The 19,451-nt window shown below is 42.8% G+C and overlaps 2 protein-coding genes across 13 annotated transcripts in view; one reads left to right on the top strand and one right to left on the bottom strand.

The window, feature by feature from the left end:
• Window positions 1–19,451, bottom strand: part of chlsn (cholesin) — a 92,346-nt gene that overhangs the window by 36,331 nt on the left and 36,564 nt on the right. Inside the window, exon 1 of one of the 7 annotated variants that reach the window (XM_072712587.1) lies at window positions 909–1,047. The exons of the other annotated variants lie outside the window; for them this stretch is intronic. Coding sequence (XP_072568688.1) covers window positions 909–920 — 12 coding nt within the window. The 5' untranslated portion in view covers window positions 921–1,047. Of the gene's footprint in view, window positions 1–908; window positions 1,048–19,451 lie in introns of those variants that run through there. 7 annotated transcript variants of the gene reach the window in all.
• Window positions 7–14,922, top strand: LOC111841923 (probable G-protein coupled receptor 146). Of its 6 annotated transcripts, none has more exons than XM_023808073.2 (3): window positions 7–314; window positions 8,592–9,579; window positions 11,427–14,922. In XM_023808073.2, exon 3 carries the CDS (start codon window positions 11,469–11,471, stop codon window positions 12,468–12,470), a length of 1,002 nt encoding a protein of 333 aa, XP_023663841.1. In that variant the 5' UTR covers window positions 7–314; window positions 8,592–9,579; window positions 11,427–11,468; the 3' UTR covers window positions 12,471–14,922. The 6 variants fall into 6 exon arrangements, with proteins under 6 accessions (XP_023663841.1, XP_023663842.1, XP_023663843.1 ...); XM_023808074.2 differs by having other exon boundaries at window positions 11,430–14,922; XM_023808075.2 differs by having other exon boundaries at window positions 8,592–9,516.

The following is a 19,451-nucleotide window of genomic DNA, read 5'->3' on the forward strand; positions in this document are numbered from 1 at the left end:
GGAGGGTCACGTGTGTACACACATAGTGGGGCTGCGGAGTTCCGCCCAGGAGCTTATTGTAACGCAGCCTGGCGTCTGGTTTTACAGGAACCGCGATCGCCGTTTTACTGGAACGCCGAAAAGTCCCAAAAAGTATGGTCCATCTGGGCCAGGGTTTCGGGCTGACCGGCGTCTCCCGTTTGCGGTTTGCTGGACGCTAACAGGAAATGCGATAGGGTGAGCGACGTGCAACAATTCTAGGGAAATGTCATTGGAGGTTTTAGGAATCCAGCGTCGCTCTGAACATACTGAGAATACGGATCGTTGTTTACCAGGTAGGTTGTTAACTTTATTACTTTTTTTGCACTTGTGTTCCTTCAAAAAATCAAAATTTAAGATTAAACTGTGAACTCTAAGCTGTTATCCCATGAGTTTTACTGCACGAAAAACGTTCTGTTCAGATGGGACAAAGTTGCATCGTTTTCAACAACTTGTAACACTAGACTAGATTGTTCAGCCAAGATGTAATCAGTTACCGAAACTCCAAGCCTGAAGAAACAGGCAGTTTAAGCGCATCGAAATCGCCTTTTTATACGTGACTTGTCTATGAAAATTTATCGATGTGTGGAAGGGTTGCATGCAGTTTTTTTTTTGTGTGTGGTTATAATCGACTTGTAGTTACTCGTGCTGTGGGTGCATTTGGACAGCGGATCAAATCATGGATGGGCGCCGTGTACTGCAACAGTAGCTATACAGGCGTATTATGTTTCATGAGACAGACGGGCTCTCGATCTTCCAAGTGACTTTATAAGCTGGATGTGACACTGCATCGTTGTTAGCGGATGCGCGGAGTTAGTTTAATGCTTAAATATCCTTTAGCGAGGTTTACAGGTGCAATTCTTGTAATAAAAGCTTTTTGTTTGACGTACCTTTGTTTGCATTGGTGCTCCCTTCACGCTTTGGTCAATCACGGGTGAGTTAAATTAGGTTAATTATACAATTAATAAATAAATTAATTACAACATCCGCTTAATATATACAAAGGAGAAATATTTTACTCATTAATAAACTCCGTTACACGGCATATGAAACAAATTTTATGAGCCTGAAACGTCAGAGAAATGTACTGTTTTATGCCAACACCGAGTTAAAAGCTTTTTGCTTGTTGCTTAACAGATGCTTTTATCAAAAGTGACTTGCACAGCATGCATTTTTTCATGCATCTGTTTACACAGCTGTTTACTGAAGCGCTCCAAGTCAAGTACCTTGGCTTAAGGGTATAACAGCAGGGACCCTTCTGGAACTTGACCCTGCAGTCTTTTGCTTATAGGCTGTGCTTTTGTCCGCTACTTTATATACTGTTTGGATTCAATCATTTTTTTGTGGGGATGTCAAGAGAAACTCCAGATTCTGGAGGAACTCTAAAAGGAAAATCTAGAAGCAAAGCTATAATATATTAAGCTGGCCTTTTCAGAAGTCACACAAATGACAGAGCTCGAGGTTATTCCTGTTTTAATATTTTGAGTTTTTAAAACAAACACTTTCATACGCGGCATTTTAAACGTTTTCCGTGTTACACTAGGCTGTAAAATTAGTTACACATGGTTCTTTGATTTATCAGGGATCTAATGCAATGGCCTCTGAATTACTAATGATACTACAAGTAAAGGGCATCTTTGATTCATTGACCGCATTAGCACCAACAGAATGGTTAGTGTAATTAGAGTAATAATCGTGTTAGCTGAGTGCTTAAGCAGTCAGAGCAGTGTGTGCTCAAACCCCAAATACCTAAATGCAATCCAGCCCTCCAAGGCCAGTCTGCAGAAACACTGGCACACATTTTACCAGCCTGCATTGTTTAGTTAAATTTACCATTGTTATCACAATATACTAAGGCTAATTAGAGTTTCCAGGATTATTCTAAAATCCTTAGAATATTTTTTTGTGCAATACACACAGTGCAAAAAAGCTTGATAAAGTCTCACAAAACATCCATTTTAGTTTACAAATTATAGTCATTTAGCCACAGTCTGTAATTTCCATTGTATGGTTTCCTCTCATCATTACTCACAAGGGACACTTCCGTGTCTGGAAGGCACTATATAAAGGAGCCATTTAATCATTTTTTAGGGCATGGTCTGTATCAAATATGCAAAGAAACTTATACATTTTATGATTCAGTGCATTTTCACATGTCCTAAGAACATAAGAAATTTACAAACAAGAAGAGGCCATTTGGCCCATCAAGCTCGCTCTGCTGTCTTTAGTCATTTACAGTAGACTGGATAAGTTAATGTAACAAAAGCAATAATTGTATTAATGAATTTTCCGGATGGTTCTGCCAATGCTCTGAACCTCTCAGTTCACTGTGCATTTAAGAGTGCAGGAAGTTCCTTGTTTGAAGAACAGATAATTATGTCCAAGGCAAACAATTACACACAAGTCCGGCTCAAACATTCGTTGCTTCACATGCAGCGTGTCGCTGCTTAGTCTGTCAATATGTTACACGTTCATAGGGGGGTGACAGGGGGGTTTCCTGGTTTCTGATTGAGAGACACGGTCAGACGCGAAGCTGCACTGCGTAGTGTGTGTGTGAGCGTGTGGCTCGCTGCCCGAGCAAAGTGGAGTGGAATGGAGTTTGCTTAGGAGCCAGACAGAACACCTGCCAGGAACAGATAATGTTCCAGGAGCGCTTGCTCCTCCGCCTTACACTGCCTGCCTGTTCTACAAGGCATTTGTGTCAGTAGGGGAAAGTGGGTGAACTACAGCGTCCTGTTCAAGGTTCAGTGACTCAAGGCCCTTCTGTCAACCTCCTTAGATGTTCCTGTTGAACATCAGCGCAGGCATCTGTGAGTGTCCAGAGCTTACATTTCTCTCAGAGCAGGGAAGGGGTCCATCTTACTTTTACCTGGGATCCCCAGATGCATACAGACCAGAGCTGGGGACCTCTTACCACTAATAGCTCTTTTTCAATATTTTTTTTGTTGCGCATCAGGGGAGCATAATAATGCCAGCATTCTGTCAGTTTACACAATGTTTCTGCATATTAGGGTTAAAAACCCCTGTTTTAGTTGTTACCGGGGATTAAAAACAAGCATGGATGCTTAACCTGTATCCTACCAACATATTTAACATACATGGACTACCAACTGGAATAATTTACTGTAAGAAGCAATCAGAAAAATATCAACTTATTTTTTTCTCAAAATATTATTAGTTATGTCATCTAAAGAAAAAGATTATTGCAAAGTTTCAATTTGCATATTTCCATCCATCTGCTTTCTGTAACTGCTTATATGCAGGGTTGCGGTGGAATTATTTGTAAAAACAAAAATCTATACTTTTAATACAACTTGCAGCTTTCATCCCAAGTACAATCCACATTATGACATAAAAGCTTAATCACCCTTTGATTCTATTCTATCACTTTTCAGTTAAGATTAGTGTTGTATCTATATGTTGAAACTACCCAGGGTCATTTTGACCTCAGTATAAAATAATTGAAATAAACACACACTCAAACTTCAGCACTTTTTAATTTTGTTTTGTCTTTCAATACAAAAGCAACTCAACCCACGGTCATTTAGGCTACGTTCACACTGCCATGCTGAAGTGACTCAAATCGGATTTTTTGCCTTAATGTGACACAGATCTGATGTTTTCAGGGCTGTGTGGACACGCAAATCTGATCTTTTCAAATCGGATTTGTGCCAGTTTCATATGTGGTACTAAATCGGATACGTATCCGATTCGTGGCCATGCGACCTGAATGTGACGCTCAGATCGGAATTCATGTGGCTTTCTGCTTATACGCATGCGCTGACATCAGCCTGTACCGGCAGCGCAGGAAGGTAAAAATGGAGGAGAGCTGTGATAAGTCAGTGGAAGGATGGAGAAGGTGGGGATTTAATTGATATTTGGGGAAATGAATCTGTTCAAGCTAAACTGGAAGGAACCTATCATAAGAGTAGTATTTGAAGTAATTGCCAAAGAAATGGCACAGCGCGGACACAGACGAACGTGGCTACAATGCCAAAGAAAAATAAAGAGCCTGAAGTCAAAATTTAAAGAGGCAAAAGACTCGAATCAGCGCAGCGGTCATGGCCGCACAACGTGCCAATTTTACGACCAACTTTTTACCCGTGTAAAAACGTATCAATGTGCGCATGCGTGATGTTTCGGAGGACCGATGCGTTCACATTACAGTCAGATACAGGTCACTTGTACTTATGAATGTGAACCATCAAGATAGACAAATTCGATCTGAGTAAAAAATCGGAATTGAACGATGTGGCTGGCAGTGTGAACGTAGCCTTGGACTCCCATTGTCAATCCCATTGCCTTTTTAATCTTTCAACAGAAAATTAAACTCAGTCATTCAAACTTCTACACTGTGAAATGTTATTTTGCCTTATTTTGTCTTTCAGTACAGGAGCAACTAAACCTGACGTCATTAAATCAACACTTAATTTTATTTTGTCTTTTGATGTGAAACAACTAAAAACAACTAAAACCAAACACACACTACAGGCAGTTGTGGCATGTAATCTGCATCATGCTATGCTCAGGGCATGTTGGCTTGTGACAGGAGTCGCAAAAAGTCGATACCTTCCTGTCTTTGACTCGGGAACAAAAGTAGCACCTTTTTCGAGAGGAGTGTGCGGCAGGTTTACTTTGCGCCTCTCCCAGGGGGGTCACTGCTCCTTGGATTTGGCCTTGCAATGCAGTAACTTCACCAACACCAAATCTGGTCAGTTTTGATCTGCTTGCCATTTTTGCCTAAAAAAACAAATGCTGGTGTTATCAAAAACTACATTATATAGTTATATTCTAGATTTAATTTAGCCAACACATGTTGGACCTGCACACTCACTACCCTGATGATGCTCCGACTGCTTGGCCTTCATTGAAGGGCAGTATCTCAGGTTATTGACAGAGCATGTGCGGACGTTTCTGGCTGATGCATCTGTGTCACTCTTCTTCAAAATGACTGACAGTGCCTGTACCCCCCTTGACACTGAGTGATACTTTAAATTAGGATCCATTTCAAACATTAACTGAGTAAATATTCCGTTTATTAAAATGGCGGAATTGGGTGCTTTTGACTGGAGTGGCCAGGGACCCCAAAACATTTGTATTTTTAAAAAGCACCAATCAAAGCAGAAATAGAAATCAAAAATGTGACATGATTAGGAACAAACTGACCCCAACTTGGTAGGGTGAGGGTTAAAATTGCAAAGCTAGCTAAGGTTTTTTTTCCTATGACAGTAAAAATGTTTAAGGAAAAAAGAAACTCCTTGCGCTGTAGTTATGTACGGAATTTAAAGTTAGAGAAAATTCATAATCTTAATCTGGTTTACTAGCAATGTAGGAATTGCACATTTTTTTTCATCAAAATTCCAGTGTTTCAATATTCATCTAGCCCAAAATTTCCAATGAAATCTGGGGAATATTCCACCTGATGGTGGCCACGTGAACAGAAACTATAATATCGAGTGACTGTGTGCAGAAGTGGCTGATGAAAAGCAGAGGGAAATACAGCCTACTGACAGCTTTCTGTGTGACTCTGCCAACAGCAACACGGGCCTTTGGGGACAGGACTGAGGCAGAGGCTTTGCACAGATAAGCTCCATGTCCGTGAGGCTCCCCAGAAGTGGGAGCAAAGGGCCGCTGTGCACAGGCCCTCTGTGTCCATGAACGCAGATCATCATCTAACGCGTCCTAGGATTCGTCATCCTGCAGAAACTTGTAGTTACATAGGACAAGCGGTTTCAGAAAATGGATGGATGGATGGAAAGTGTGATTGTTAGTTTCAGATTTGGATAAGAAAAGGGCATGTGTGACTCTCAGACACTTGCTGTCTTCACACAAAAAGCAGAAATGAGGCGAAACTACACCCCTTCCTTGGGGTGTGTGTGTGTCATTCTCTCTCTCCAATGACCCCGATAGCATACCCATGGACCAAGACTCTTGTTTGTAATGGTAGCTTACATAAGCACATCTACAGAGACTTTAAGTGACCAGTTAACAACTCTCAAAAAAAACAACTGGCCCCCGCCTGTTTACATAGCGACCTGGTCGGCTCTGGCGAAACAGTACCAGGCATCTGATGCCACGCAGAGCAATTGGGAATTTTTCAGACTTCTGTTTAAGTTTGCGGCTGCGTGGGTAATTCCTGGCCAATAAACAGTTCTGCAAACGCCTTAGTTCCACTGACCTGGCTTTTGATAAGCCAAACATCATGGATAATGGCATACGAGTCTGGGCCAGCCATCTGAATGACGATAATGGGGCCTGAGCCTGCGTTACATAACTGTCTCCTAATGAGCTAAATCGGACGGCTTATCCGGGGAAGGGGGTGTGCCCCACCCCGCCCCCTCCGCTGTCCCCCAGGGTGCTCAGCTTTGCTCCCCTGCTATAAATCTACACATCACAGCCAACCACCCCATCCCATCCCTGCTGTTAGAGAAAATGGGGGGGGGGGGGGGAACTAATGTTTGCTGCTTTTGGGGTTAAGGGGAGGGCAAGTGCACCCGACCGCATGATGTTTTTAAAAATAAAAGGCAGTAACCACACAAAACGCATGAAACACCTATAGTGCAAAGCTGGGGAAGCACAGCTGGGTGAGGAGGTGGGTGAGGAGCTGGGTGAGGAGGTGGGTGAGGAGCCCTCTGTCTGCCAAAACACTGCCACTGACTGATCTTGCTAAATGTACTTGTAGGTAAGTGGTACTGGGTTTTCCAGGCAGGCTTCAAATTAACTTTGAATGTAATATTCTTGGCTGTATGTTAATAGTTATTATTTGGGTTGTAAGTAGGCGTGTGCAATATGACCTAAAATTATTATGGTATTTTTCACTTTTTGGACGGTAACGGTATTATATCATGGTATTAGTGTTGGGAGGATTAGTATGTCCTGTCCCTTTATATAAATTAAAAGAAATATTTTATATGTTAAGTACACAAATTGCTAATTTATGCGTTAATTACAGTTGGGTATGGGTGGTTTTATTTCAAAAAGATATGAAAAGTGACAGGTAATGTTTTGTCATTTGTTTTAATTGTCGGAGTAACAGCGTAAAGGGAATGACGAGCCGTTTCAGTTGGAAAAAAGTGCATTTTACTTTTCATTTCAAATAAAACGCAGGGTTGCAAACTTTGGTCAGCTGGCTGGAGTGAGTTTTTTTCTTACCTTGTAAATGGTCTGTAGGGTTTGCAAACTACCCCAACGCTTTGGATGTAGCTAATTTTAGGTTTATAATGGAATAACAGATTTGCTGTAAGATTTCTTGCGTGAGCGTTGGCAACCCTGGAAATGTATATATTTTTTTGTTTCACCTGAGCTGATTTGTATAAAAAATTACTTTATACAGTTGTTAAACAACATAAACTTTGGTGAACATGAAGTTACCAATAAACTGTGTTTATCCAACATTTTATGAAATACACATTTGAAAACTTTTACGCCTGACGAACATTAGGAACATTACAGCTTTTTGGTATAGTGTGAGATTCGCTGCTGTTATTAACACTAATGGCACATTAGCGCAAACAAAATGACTGCATATACCAAAGTATGTTTTGTTTGGAGGTTAAAGTAGTTTGATGTTCATTGGTGTGGGAAATGTGCATTTCCAGAGTTAGTTGGGTAGTTGTGCCTTTTACCAGGCACCTTGTATGAAGGCAGCGGTGCCTATATATGCTAATTTAGCGAACATGTTTTACTTTTTAATTTGCTACTGTGTATGTAACCAGGTTAATTTCTCTTTGGATTTTGCCCCCTAGTGGTTCGGATGCATGCGTCCGAGTTTTTACTAACAGAAAAAAACGACGTTCAATAACCGAAACAAATGTATCAAATTAACCAAAAACAGCTTGTTATACTACAAAAAAACTTTCAAACAATATATGTATAAAGTTGCACAATTTCGTGCCACTATTTTTTTTTTGTAAGTAAAAATAAAATGACCATGGGTGACCATATTTAAATAGGTTGAGTGTCCGTAAGTGAATTAAATGTTAATAAAATTAAAAACTAAGCGCTTCAAGCTCTTTCTTTCACCACCAACAATTCAAAACACACATTTTCCCATAAAAATCACTGTCATACTCTCAAACAGCTTGCTCAATCATAGCAGAAAGTCGGCATTCTGTAAACTCGTGCTATGTTTTTCCATCTCCGGAATTTTTTCATAAAACCATTGAATAAAAAGTTACCCTTGTTTGAAAGCTTGATCTCTTATGTGCATGAATCAATCACTGTCATTCTTCATTGTCAAGCGTTTTTTGAAATATATGCTCTGCTTCCTCAAACACCAAATTTCAGTGCCAACTGTTTTGTCCAATAGAGGTGCGTCTAAAGTTTGCATAATGGTATGGAATGTGTTGATTGGGCATTGTTTTTCGCGCTGGAGACATAAATGCATTGCACAGTGAGTCTCGGTGAGTTTTCCCAGTTATTTTTGCACAACTTTTTTGAGTGGAGAAAAATGGCTTGGAACATGTTCAGTGTTGAGGAAGCACAGAGGATGATTTTGGAGAGTGATTCGGGGGAAGAAAGCGAGGCATCCATCACCTTTGATTTGATGGAGGACGACACTTTTTTCCCCACAGAGAGGATGCAACCCTCGACATGTAAGTGCTTTTGTTTACTGTTCACATATTTTATTCTTTTCTCCTTTGTTTTTTCTATAGATTTTTACAATTCTTGTAATTCAGCAAATCACTATGAACATTTGCTTTGGTGGTACATTGGGCAGTATAGCCGCGCAGTGCCCTTGTCGAGCTTTGCTTGGGCAGTATAGCCGCGCAGTGCCCTTGTCGAGCTTTGCTTGGGCAGTATAGCCGCGCAGTGCCCTTGTCGAGCTTTGCTTGGGCAGTATAGCCGCGCAGTGCCCTTGTCGAGCTTTGCTTGGGCAGTATAGCCGCGCAGTGCCCTTGTCGAGCTTTGCTTGGGCAGTATAGCCGCGCAGTGCCCTTGTCGAGCTTTGCTTGGGCAGTATAGCCGCGCAGTGCCCTTGTCGAGCTTTGCTTGGGCAGTATAGCCGCGCAGTGCCCTTGTCGAGCTTTGCTTGGGCAGTATAGCCGCGCAGTGCCCTTGTCGAGCTTTGCTTGGGCAGTATAGCCGCGCAGTGCCCTTGTCGAGCTTTGCTTGGGCAGTATAGCCGCGCAGTGCCCTTGTCGAGCTTTGCTTGGGCAGTATAGCCGCGCAGTGCCCTTGTCGAGCTTTGCTTGGGCAGTATAGCCGCGCAGTGCCCTTGTCGAGCTTTGCTTGGGCAGTATAGCCGCGCAGTGCCCTTGTCGAGCTTTGCTTGGGCAGTATAGCCGCGCAGTGCCCTTGTCGAGCTTTGCTTGGGCAGTATAGCCACGCAGTGCCAGAGTAAATGTACACGTTTTTATGCCTAGCTCAAATGTTTTTCTTTTTCTTTATTGCACATGAGCGATCCAGAAGCTGATGTCACCAGCAACAGGCTGAATGGGACTCCTGGCTATGACCCCCTGTTCAGATTAAAGCCCCTGCATGATGACATCACATCACGTAAAGCACGCTACCACCCACATCAGAAAATCACCACTAATGAGGGCACGGTTGCTTCCAAAGGTAGACACAGGATGAAGCAGTACATGAAGGACAAGCCAAGACAATGGGGCTTCACGCTGTTCACTCTGGCAGACAGTCTGACAGGGTACACATTCTACAGCAGCATGTAGCAGGGGAAAGTACTCGCACCTAGTGGGAAAGGGCTGAGTTTTGATGCTGTGGTCAACCTCCTTCCTGTGTCCTTTCTGGGAACTGGATATAGACTCTGTGTAGACAATTTCTATACCATCACGGCTATCTTCACCCATGTCTACTCTCAGAACACTGCGGCCTGTGGCACGATCGGGAAAAATAGGATTGGCTTCCCTAAAACCAGGGTAAATGGTCTACCAAAGGAGGCTCCGCGAGGGGACGTCAGGTGCATTACGGAAGGTCCTCTCTTGTATGTGAAATGGAAGGACACAAGGGAAGTTACCATGTGTTCTTCCCTCCACAAGGCTTTCAGTAGACATCGGGTTTCACGCCGTATGAAGGTAGCTGATGGGTGGAGACGGCAATATGCGCCAGTACCTGATGCAGTGTTGGACTATAATACATACATGGGAGTGCCCTCATAAAGCTCTACACTGTGTCAACAAAGACTACAAAATGGTATAAGAAGTTCTTCTACCACTTTGTGGATATTGCGGTGGTGAACAGCTTCATCATCCATACAGCCATCGCCAGGGAGAAGAAGCAGAGGCCTCTCCCACAAACGCTTCCGGGAGATTCTATCTGAGCTGGAGGGGACACAGCAGCAGTGGTGCGTCCCAGTGGCTGTCACAGACACTTCAGCTGTGGACTCCAGGCTGAAGGCCACACAGGGCAGGAAGTACTGTGTGCACTGCCACTCCAAGAAGCTAAGCAATAAGACAATCTACAAATGTTTAGCGTGCAATGTGCCACTCTGCAAAATTGCGGACCGAATCTGTTGCACAGAGTGGGATTTAAAGAAAGACACAGAGGGAGGGGCAACGCAATTTGAAATTTTTTGTGGTGTTTTGTGTGTGAATAAAATACAGGTTTTTCTCAGAATGCGTGGTCACGTTATGTGAGAAAATGTTTCTTATGAGCCATAAGTGGTAATGCATTTAGGACAAAATGGCTATCCCAACAAGCACCACTAGTCACACTTTAGCCATTTTGCTCTTTCCTCAGTAAAACCTAATGGGAGTCTGTCAAATGATTGGGTGCTTGTGCAAGTTTGAGAACCACATATTTAAAATTGGACCTAATCCACCATGTAGTTTATGAAATTTCCAAAATAGAGGTTTTTTTATTTTTATTTTTGCATGTCCATAAATTATACACAGGTTATTAATTTGTTATTCAACTGAACATGAACCCCTGAAGTCCATAGGGTACTAATGTGCACAATTACACAGTCTTTATTTTGGAATTTGTTCATTTGCTATCGCGACATCCCGTCAGTGTATAGTAAAAAAAAAAAAAAAAAAATCGCACAACGCAAATAAACCTCTTACATAGAATATATAAGGATGAGTACTCATCATTCAACTGAAGCTTTGAAGAAGATTAAATGCTTTCTTATTTATAAATAGGCTGTTGCATAATTAGGCTGTAGACTTCTCACAGTGTTACCAGTATAGTGCAAATTGAGGCGCACAATCACACTGGTAATGATTATGACACCAGTATACCGCCCACCCCTAGTACAAGATCGACTAAATTAAGTCACACAGATACATTCATACACAAAAGTAAGCAAGCAAGGATTCTAGATAAACTAAATGTTAATCGATAATGTCTTTATGCTTATAAAAATGAACAAACCCAGTAGAACATGGGTAAAATACATCCATATAAGAATAGAGCCCTTAAACGATGTCATTTTCCTCTCTGCCCAGCAGAACCAGTGAAAAGGAGGCGCAGCCAGCAGAACCATCGCGATGTGGAGCTGCATCGCCTACAACGAGACGGATGACGGTTTGGACCAGCAGCTCTGCCGGGACTTTGAGCTCATCCTGTCTGTGCTTTCCCTCATCTACCTCATCTTCTGCTTCCCCGTGGGGCTCTGCTACAATGCGCTCCTGGTGGTGGTCAACCTCTCCAACAAGGGCTCCATGACCATGCCAGATGTCTACTTCGTTAACATTGCCATCGCCGGCCTGGTGCTCAACGTGGTAGCCCCGGTGGAGCTGCTGGGGCCCAGCTTCACCATGTGGCCCATGTGGGACTACAACAACGAGGTCTACATCACCCTGCTGATCCTCTTCAACATCTCCTCGCTGGTGATCATGTACTCCACCACTCTGCTGAGCCTGGATTACTACATTGAATGCGCCCTGCCGCGTACCTACATGTCCAGCGTCTACAACACCAAGCACGTGTGTGGCTTCATCTGGGGTGGCGCCGTGCTCACCAGCTTTTCCTCCCTGCTTTTCTACGTGTGCAACCACGTGTCCACAAAGATCATCGAGTGCTCCAAGATGCAGAACAAGGAGGCGGCGGACGCCATCATGATCCTCATCGGCTACGTGGTGCCTGCTGTCGCTGTGCTCTACGCTTTCACGCTCATCCTGCGCATCAGAAAGGAGGCCACGCCTTTGGACCAGGATCTGGGGAGGTTGGACCCTTCCATCCACCGGATGCTGCTGGTGTGCGTCTGCGTGCAGTTTGCACTCTGGACGCCATGCTACGCAGTGCTGCTGGTGCACACGCTGCTGGGCGAGCGTGGTATCTACCTGCAGTGGCCGCAGGCGGTGGCCTATGAGTTCCTGCGCTGCCTCAGCGAACTGCTCGCCTTCTCCAGCACCTTCATCACGCCGCTTATGTACCGGCGCATGAACGAGAACTTTGCCCACAAAGTGCAGCGCCTCCTCAAGAGGCTGCACTGCGGGGGCCGGGGCTGCGCCCACGAGCATTCCGAGGTGCAGCAGGTGCTCACGTGAGGAGCGGCTATCCCGGAGTCACCCTTAAGCAGCTCCTGCCATCAGGAGCGTCTCACTCGTGCCAAAAACATGAAGAATATCATTGCATTATCTAGCCAATCATGCCACGAGTTCAAGGCTAATCAGTAACCACTAAGTCCTGCTTCTGAGTTCACATAAGCTATCGTCTGTCGATCGTCGCTTCTAATGTTTTCTGATGCTGGGTTGCCCCCCCCCCCCCTCCGATAATCACATCACAGGACGAGCTTTGTCATAGCATCGTCACAGGGACGTACAAGACACATACCTCAGCTTCTCCACAAAGGGCATTAAAGTGAGACTGACGGCCTGCAACACCTCAAACCCCAGAGCTTTCCTAGTAGGCACTCCGGCCACCAGGGGGCACCCACAGTCCCCTTATTTGGTTGAGGGTGTTGCTGCCCCCATGCAAGCATGGTGCCGCATCGCATTTGCTGCTGCAGAGCATAGAGGAAGTGAGCATAGAGCATAGCTGCTTCCTGTTTAAGATTGACGACTGTGCACCTCGCATCCACATCTGCAACCTGGCTCCTACATGTCACCACTTCATTTATTATATAGAATATATATATTTTTGGTGATCTGTGGATTGGATCTCTGTTTAACACTATGGTTTTGCAAGCTCCATTGATTACATTGTACAACTTTGATGATACAAAATTTTGATGATTTGGGTGTAAGATAAACACACATAAGTAAAATATTCCAAAAAAAATACACACACAACACACAACACTGTCGGATGTGCATCTCATGATACAATCATCACAGAGAGCTGCACGTTAATCTAAGTATTTTTTTAAAAAAAATTTTAAAAAAAGGAAAACGACACGCCGGGGGGGCGTCACAGCTACGTCTGTATGATTTCACAAAGGCACCCATCCGGTCTCTTTCATTCACTTCTCCCTCATCTTCACATTTATTCACATTTATATATTTATGAGCCAAACTTACATGTTTATCAAAATAACTATATTTTTGTAGGTGAAAAATTACCGTATGTGTATGGAAGGAAAAAAAATGCTTTGGTCCCACATATGTAAGAAAATGTATTTAATTTTTATCAAGATGAGCATATAGGTTACAGGGCCTAGAAGAAATGTAATTATGGTGTAACACTTGTGTGTATGTATATATAAATATAAAAATGTCTGTATATGTTGTTCAGTATTACAGAGACTTCATGCAGAAACACGAGCGGATCCACAGTATTCTCTCACAGTGGTACCCAGACACATTGCTGTCTTCCAGCCCTGTTGCGCTTGGCTGAGTTCTGGACTGTAAAATGAAACGATCCAGCAGGAACATCAGCCACCGTGAAAAGCCTTTCAGTTGCCCCTCCCACTGCTCCCTGTTCCCACCCTCAGGACCATCTGTATACTACTGCACATTAAATCAACCCCAACGATGTGTGGAAGTACTTTTTTCCCCCCCACTGAATCATATAATTATTGAACACTGCTGTCCGGTAACTCATAATGCACAAATCAAAGGGGGGTGAAGTTTCCTTTTATCTTCAAAAAGAAGCCAATCAGCGGGCTTGTAAATTAACACTGTCAGTGTGCATAGGTATTCCTGCAAGTAACACATGGCTTTCAACTCAAAATAGTTCAGAATGCTTTCTGTCCCAGTATCTTGTATCACATGACAAGCAGCACCATAGACTTCCTGTTTGGCCATCTTCTCCTGCCGTTTTGCGGCAGGGGGTCAACAACTCCTGAGCCATCTGCGGACAGTGGGTGGGAGCAAGCCCCCCCCTGGTCAAAGCCAATTCTCTTTGAAATGTTCGCTTTAATGTTCCCGGGAAAAGGCCCAGTGGGCTTTGTGAGAATGACTCTTACTGTAATGCCTCTCAAACAGTAGAAGGGAGTTTTACCCTTAGAAAGCAGGCCAGTGAAAGGGAGCATGGAATAGATTTGCTTTGTCCATGTGGTCCACTGGATCAGTGAAATAAAAACACATGCACGTGGACCTCCAGGGTCTCTTGATTCTTATCCGCCATTAAAAAGAAACAAAAAAATATAATGCTGCCATATTCAGTCAAAATGTGTGGAAGCCAAATGTCTATAGATCTTGGATTTCATGTCTTAAAAATTGTTTTTAAAAGACAGGTTATGTAAACATAGTTTCTCAAGCAGCTGCTGCAGCCAATTTGCTGGAGCTTGATAATGGAGACTGTGACAGGTGGGTTGCAGTGTGCACTGTGTGACACAGGGTGTGTTTGTACAAGACATTTGGTTCCAATCACAGGTCCCTCCCCTTATTTCCACTGATCAGGGACGACAGTGTTTTAAATATTGCAAATTCATGAAGCACAATAGGTGTGAAAACATGTGGAAGACATACTATGCTTTGTTGAATATTACTAAACATTTGACAAAACCTGTTGTGCTAAAATTATGAAATAAAGTCACTACAATTCCTCATATTTATACATGAAGTTAATAGTTAGTGTCCATGACAACCTTTGAAGTTGCACAGACTGCAGCTTCAAAGGTTCAAGTGCAGGGCTGGTCTTCTGGTGCTCTGTAGAAAACGGATTACATTCTTCCGGTTCATGTCCCCCGAGGCCCAAAAAGCGCGCAGTAACTCGTCACGCCCCTCCCAGACTGAAATGCAGTGCCAGGAGGTTACCGCAGCACTCCTAAGTAGAACAGCAGCTATGACTCGCTGCAGTGACCTCACGATGCACAGTGTTGGAAAAAGTGACAGCACATTTTTGAACATATTTTTCTTCCGGGTACATCAAGGATGACGACTGCCTTCAGGGATCTTGTTAAAGGTTCATTATCAGTGCCAAAACGTGTGATTATACAATTAATAACTAATGATATCTGAGCAAAACAAAGAAAGACACTGTTTCTGCTTTTAGTGCTTTGAATGCCAGAAATACATAAATAATAGCCCACTGATGCAGTATGCCACTGCTACTTTCAAAAAAGAAAAACAAATGGTCCTCGCTAAGTCCACAGTTCAGAGAGAACTATTTTGTAATGACTAATACAGTAAAATCCTGTTATAGTGGACTTACTTATAACGGGATATCATCTATAACGGACGAGGTCCGCTGGTCCCGGCAGAAAAAGCATCGTATATAGCGGACTTGCATATACCGGAATTTCGCTTATAATGGACAAACCATTTGGTCCCCAGGGCCGCTTTTAGCTGTAGTTCTGTTCAGTTATAACAGACATGCAGTTCCACCTACAAGGCATGTGGTGTGCTGGTGATATCCAGCGCAGATACGTACGTAGTCGGGATTATTAATAGTCACGCATCTGGTCAGGTAAAGTTGGATTACTACATGTACAATATAATAATCTATACCACAAGTGTGTCTGCTGAGGTGTGGCATGAGTAAATGGTGTCCTGTAGTTGTGTTCTGGCCATACAGCAACTCAATATAACGGACTGTTTTGCTAGGTCCCTTTAAGTCCATTATAATGGGATTTTACTGTAGCATGATTGTAAATCACTTAAGTGATGGAGGTTACTTTCAGCTATCATTTTCTTAGACTCAACAGGGATTGCATAGAATTCACTGAGAAATTAACAAGCGAATTCCACACACAAAACTGGGGGTTGGGGTTTGATCTCACAACCCTGGGATTACTATACTTCACATGTAAAATTTATTATCCTTAATTGCACTCATTTACTGTATATATACACATACACACACACACACACACACACACACACACACACACACACACACACACACACACCACCTTATCTCTCGATATCTGGCACCAGCCACCAAAGCAAATTCCTTGTATGTGTGAACGTGCTTGGCAATGAACTCGATTCTGATTCTTATAGGCTATACCACGTTGCCATTTAGCAAATGCTTTTATACTGTTCCAAATAAAATGGGTTTAATTAAGTGTTTACCAAGGAAAAGAAAAACAGATGAGGTAGGTAAACAGTGCAGGCATTTAGTTAGATGGGAGGCGACATACACACTGAAACCCACTTATTAATCGCTGTTTTACCCTTATGGTGTCCTGTGGGATTTGCTCTCCCCGTTAATCCATCCCCTGCAGCGTAGTAACTTTGGCGGTAACTTCCTGACGTCGCCCCATAAGAATGTGAAATTGTAACAGTGCTGCGTTCGAAAATGGCGCGAGGGGGTTCTCCCCCTTTTACTCGCTACGTTGATATCAGACGGAAGTAAACGACACCCGTTACTTTACCATCACGGAAGACTAGTGGGATTAAAATGCATCTATCCCGGGTTTTCACCTGATACATTAACCAGATTCGGATGAGAGAAGGGGTCGCATACAAGACATACTTCCCAAGACAAACCCGCTAAACCCGCTGACTAATATTCCACAGTTAGGCTGGGCGCAGTACAGCTAGGCTGACAGCAACAGGCAAGCTGTTAAGGGCTTAATTTAGTAACTGCTAAAAATGTAGTTATAACTGTCACTGAAAAATTACTAGCCATGTTTGTTTCTCTCCGTAGACAAAGAGGGAGCAGGCCATGGGTGTTAGGTCCGATCACCACAGCCCCGAGGATTTTAGCCCAGTGCAAATGATCCTCCTTCATAAAAAAAAATAAAAAATTAAGCCCCAGGTAAACTTGATTTAGCCCCTGATCTTTTCAATAGCTAGAAACTCCCCTGGAACGGGCTATCACTAAACAATAACAATAAAACACGTAAAATAATAGTCTGCATTTTTTTCCAGTAGTTCCACCCCCCGTCACATTGGCCGAACGCCAAACCTCTTAATCCGCAGTAAACACCCACTAGACCAACGCTGGATCTAATGTGTTCTACAGCATTATTACGCTGAGGGAATAACCAAGAGCACGACGTCCCCATGGGATGTCCCCATTTCCATGTAAATGAATTACTGCAAACAGCTTGTCATGTATCCGTGATAATCCCAGGCTGTCAAACCTATACCGATTAAAAATAAATAAAAGCAAATTTTTTTTAAGAATAATCCGAGGTAAAGTGATTCTCATAGCAACGTTAATCAGCTCAAATGAGTGATTTTAGCCACGTTAAATCAGCAATAGTACACAGATAAATTCTCCCGGACATAGCCAAAGGGGGCTTAGAGTCAAGGCTAATGACTTACGATTTAGTCTGAACTTTGAGCAGTGCTGACACTTATCTCATAAAGGGGAGAGACCCGTGCCATGTGCTTTCAGCAGGTGTGAAAAACAGGCAATTCCTGTGTCAACTCAGCAAGACTGACGGAATATCCATTTAATAATGAAATGACATGTACCTCCATGCAAACAAGATCAAAGGGTGAGAGGCTATATGCTGATCGCTCGTGAGGCAGTACAAATACGAATCGTGGAAGTTAACCAGTTGTAACTTGCCCATGTAGCTACACCGTGAACTGCAATCTATTCTGTAAATCTACTCAGCTAGCTAATCTTCCTGTACAAGAATAACAATTAACAACAGCTTCCTCTCTTAGTAAAAAGACAAAACTATGGAAAACCATATTTTATTACTGCTATAGGCAACTGAACACCCATACTGGCAACATCTGACACAAATTAGACTTCACAAAACCGGTTCATTTAAAGGCTCAAATTGCTAATCGTCAGTTAGCGTCTGAACAAATAATTTACAACACAGTGGTTTTCTACATGTGGATGCTATAAGGTACCAAATTACAGAGCTTTTACTGAGTCATTTGATCTAAGTGATAACAGGCCACCCGAGTAGTTCATACCAGTTCCAGTTGATTTTGCACTCATGTACACAGAGGCAGAGAATTTAGCTCAATTCATTACACATCCTGTTTCTTAAACAGACTCTAAAGTGCAGCTATAATTGGGGGGTACTATAACATGCTACAACAACAGAAAATAATTTATAAGTCCAGCAAAAGCAAACATTACGATACAGCATGATTCACTTCACGATGCAAATGATTCAACATATCACAATGCATCACGGTACACAACTGGATCGCAATACTTAATGCTCAAAATTCATTACCGAAATCTGCAAGCAATTCTGAGAAAACAATATTAGAAGTACATATTTAATTACATGCCCACTGATACCACATAATAAAAAAACAAGAGCCAGCAACTTCAAAACATACGTACTTCTATATTTAACAAATTCATATTTGCTATTGTAATCCACAAATGTTGAGAAAATACTTATTTCACCTGTGTTTAAAAAAAAGTGACCCAAATGTCCCAGATATTTTCAGGCATTACTTATAGTATAGACTAACCTAAAGAACTGTATTAAAATCATTTTATATAAACACAAAGCATCCATGATAAACTAATTGTGTTAAACTTGTTTTTAAACAGTACCTGGCAGACACACCTTTGTGTGAGTGCAGTACTTTGTGAGGTCACAACATCTCTCGGCAACACGTGTCAGTGCGTGTCGAGAGGCCAAAGCATGTGCAAAGCACAATACCACCTAGCAGCAACTGCCGCATTAGCGCTCGTCTCTTGGGGCGGTCTCTCCCTGCGATGCTACATTCCACTTTTACACACTTCAGCAAATCAGTACCGCCAGTGAGACTCTCATATCAAACTCATCTGCAAAATGTGTGTAGCCAACTTCCACTGCTCTGAAATAAAGTGACAGCTTATGGATTCAGCTACTAGTTGTTTAACCTCATCAAGCAGTTGAGGGACAGCTGTGACAAAGCAGTAGGTAAGGATGACAACCCTTAGCTCCAACTTGTTTGGCATCCTCCTGAAACCAGTGGTGGCTGCATTCAATTTTGAGTGGGGTGGCCATCAGGGGCCGGTTATATTTATGGGGGTGGCTGTGCCACACCATGTCTCTGAAACACAAATTATTAATAATCAGTTTATTAATTATTTTGTTGTGGGAGGGCAACCAGGGTGGCCACGTATTTAGAAGGGGTGGTGAAAATGCTGCTCTGCACAATGCTATATGGTCATGTCTTAGCCAACAATGACCAATGTTTAATGTTTGCCACGTTTCCATAGAT

This window comes from Paramormyrops kingsleyae, chromosome 5 (genome assembly GCF_048594095.1).
Source record: "Paramormyrops kingsleyae isolate MSU_618 chromosome 5, PKINGS_0.4, whole genome shotgun sequence".
NCBI classification, from domain to species: domain Eukaryota; kingdom Metazoa; phylum Chordata; class Actinopteri; order Osteoglossiformes; family Mormyridae; genus Paramormyrops; species Paramormyrops kingsleyae.

What these genes read in the sequence shown, in the direction of transcription:
- LOC111841923 (XM_023808073.2), top strand. Translation starts at nt 11,469, where the DNA reads ATGTGGAGCTGCATCGCCTACAACGAGACGGATGACGGTTTGGACCAG.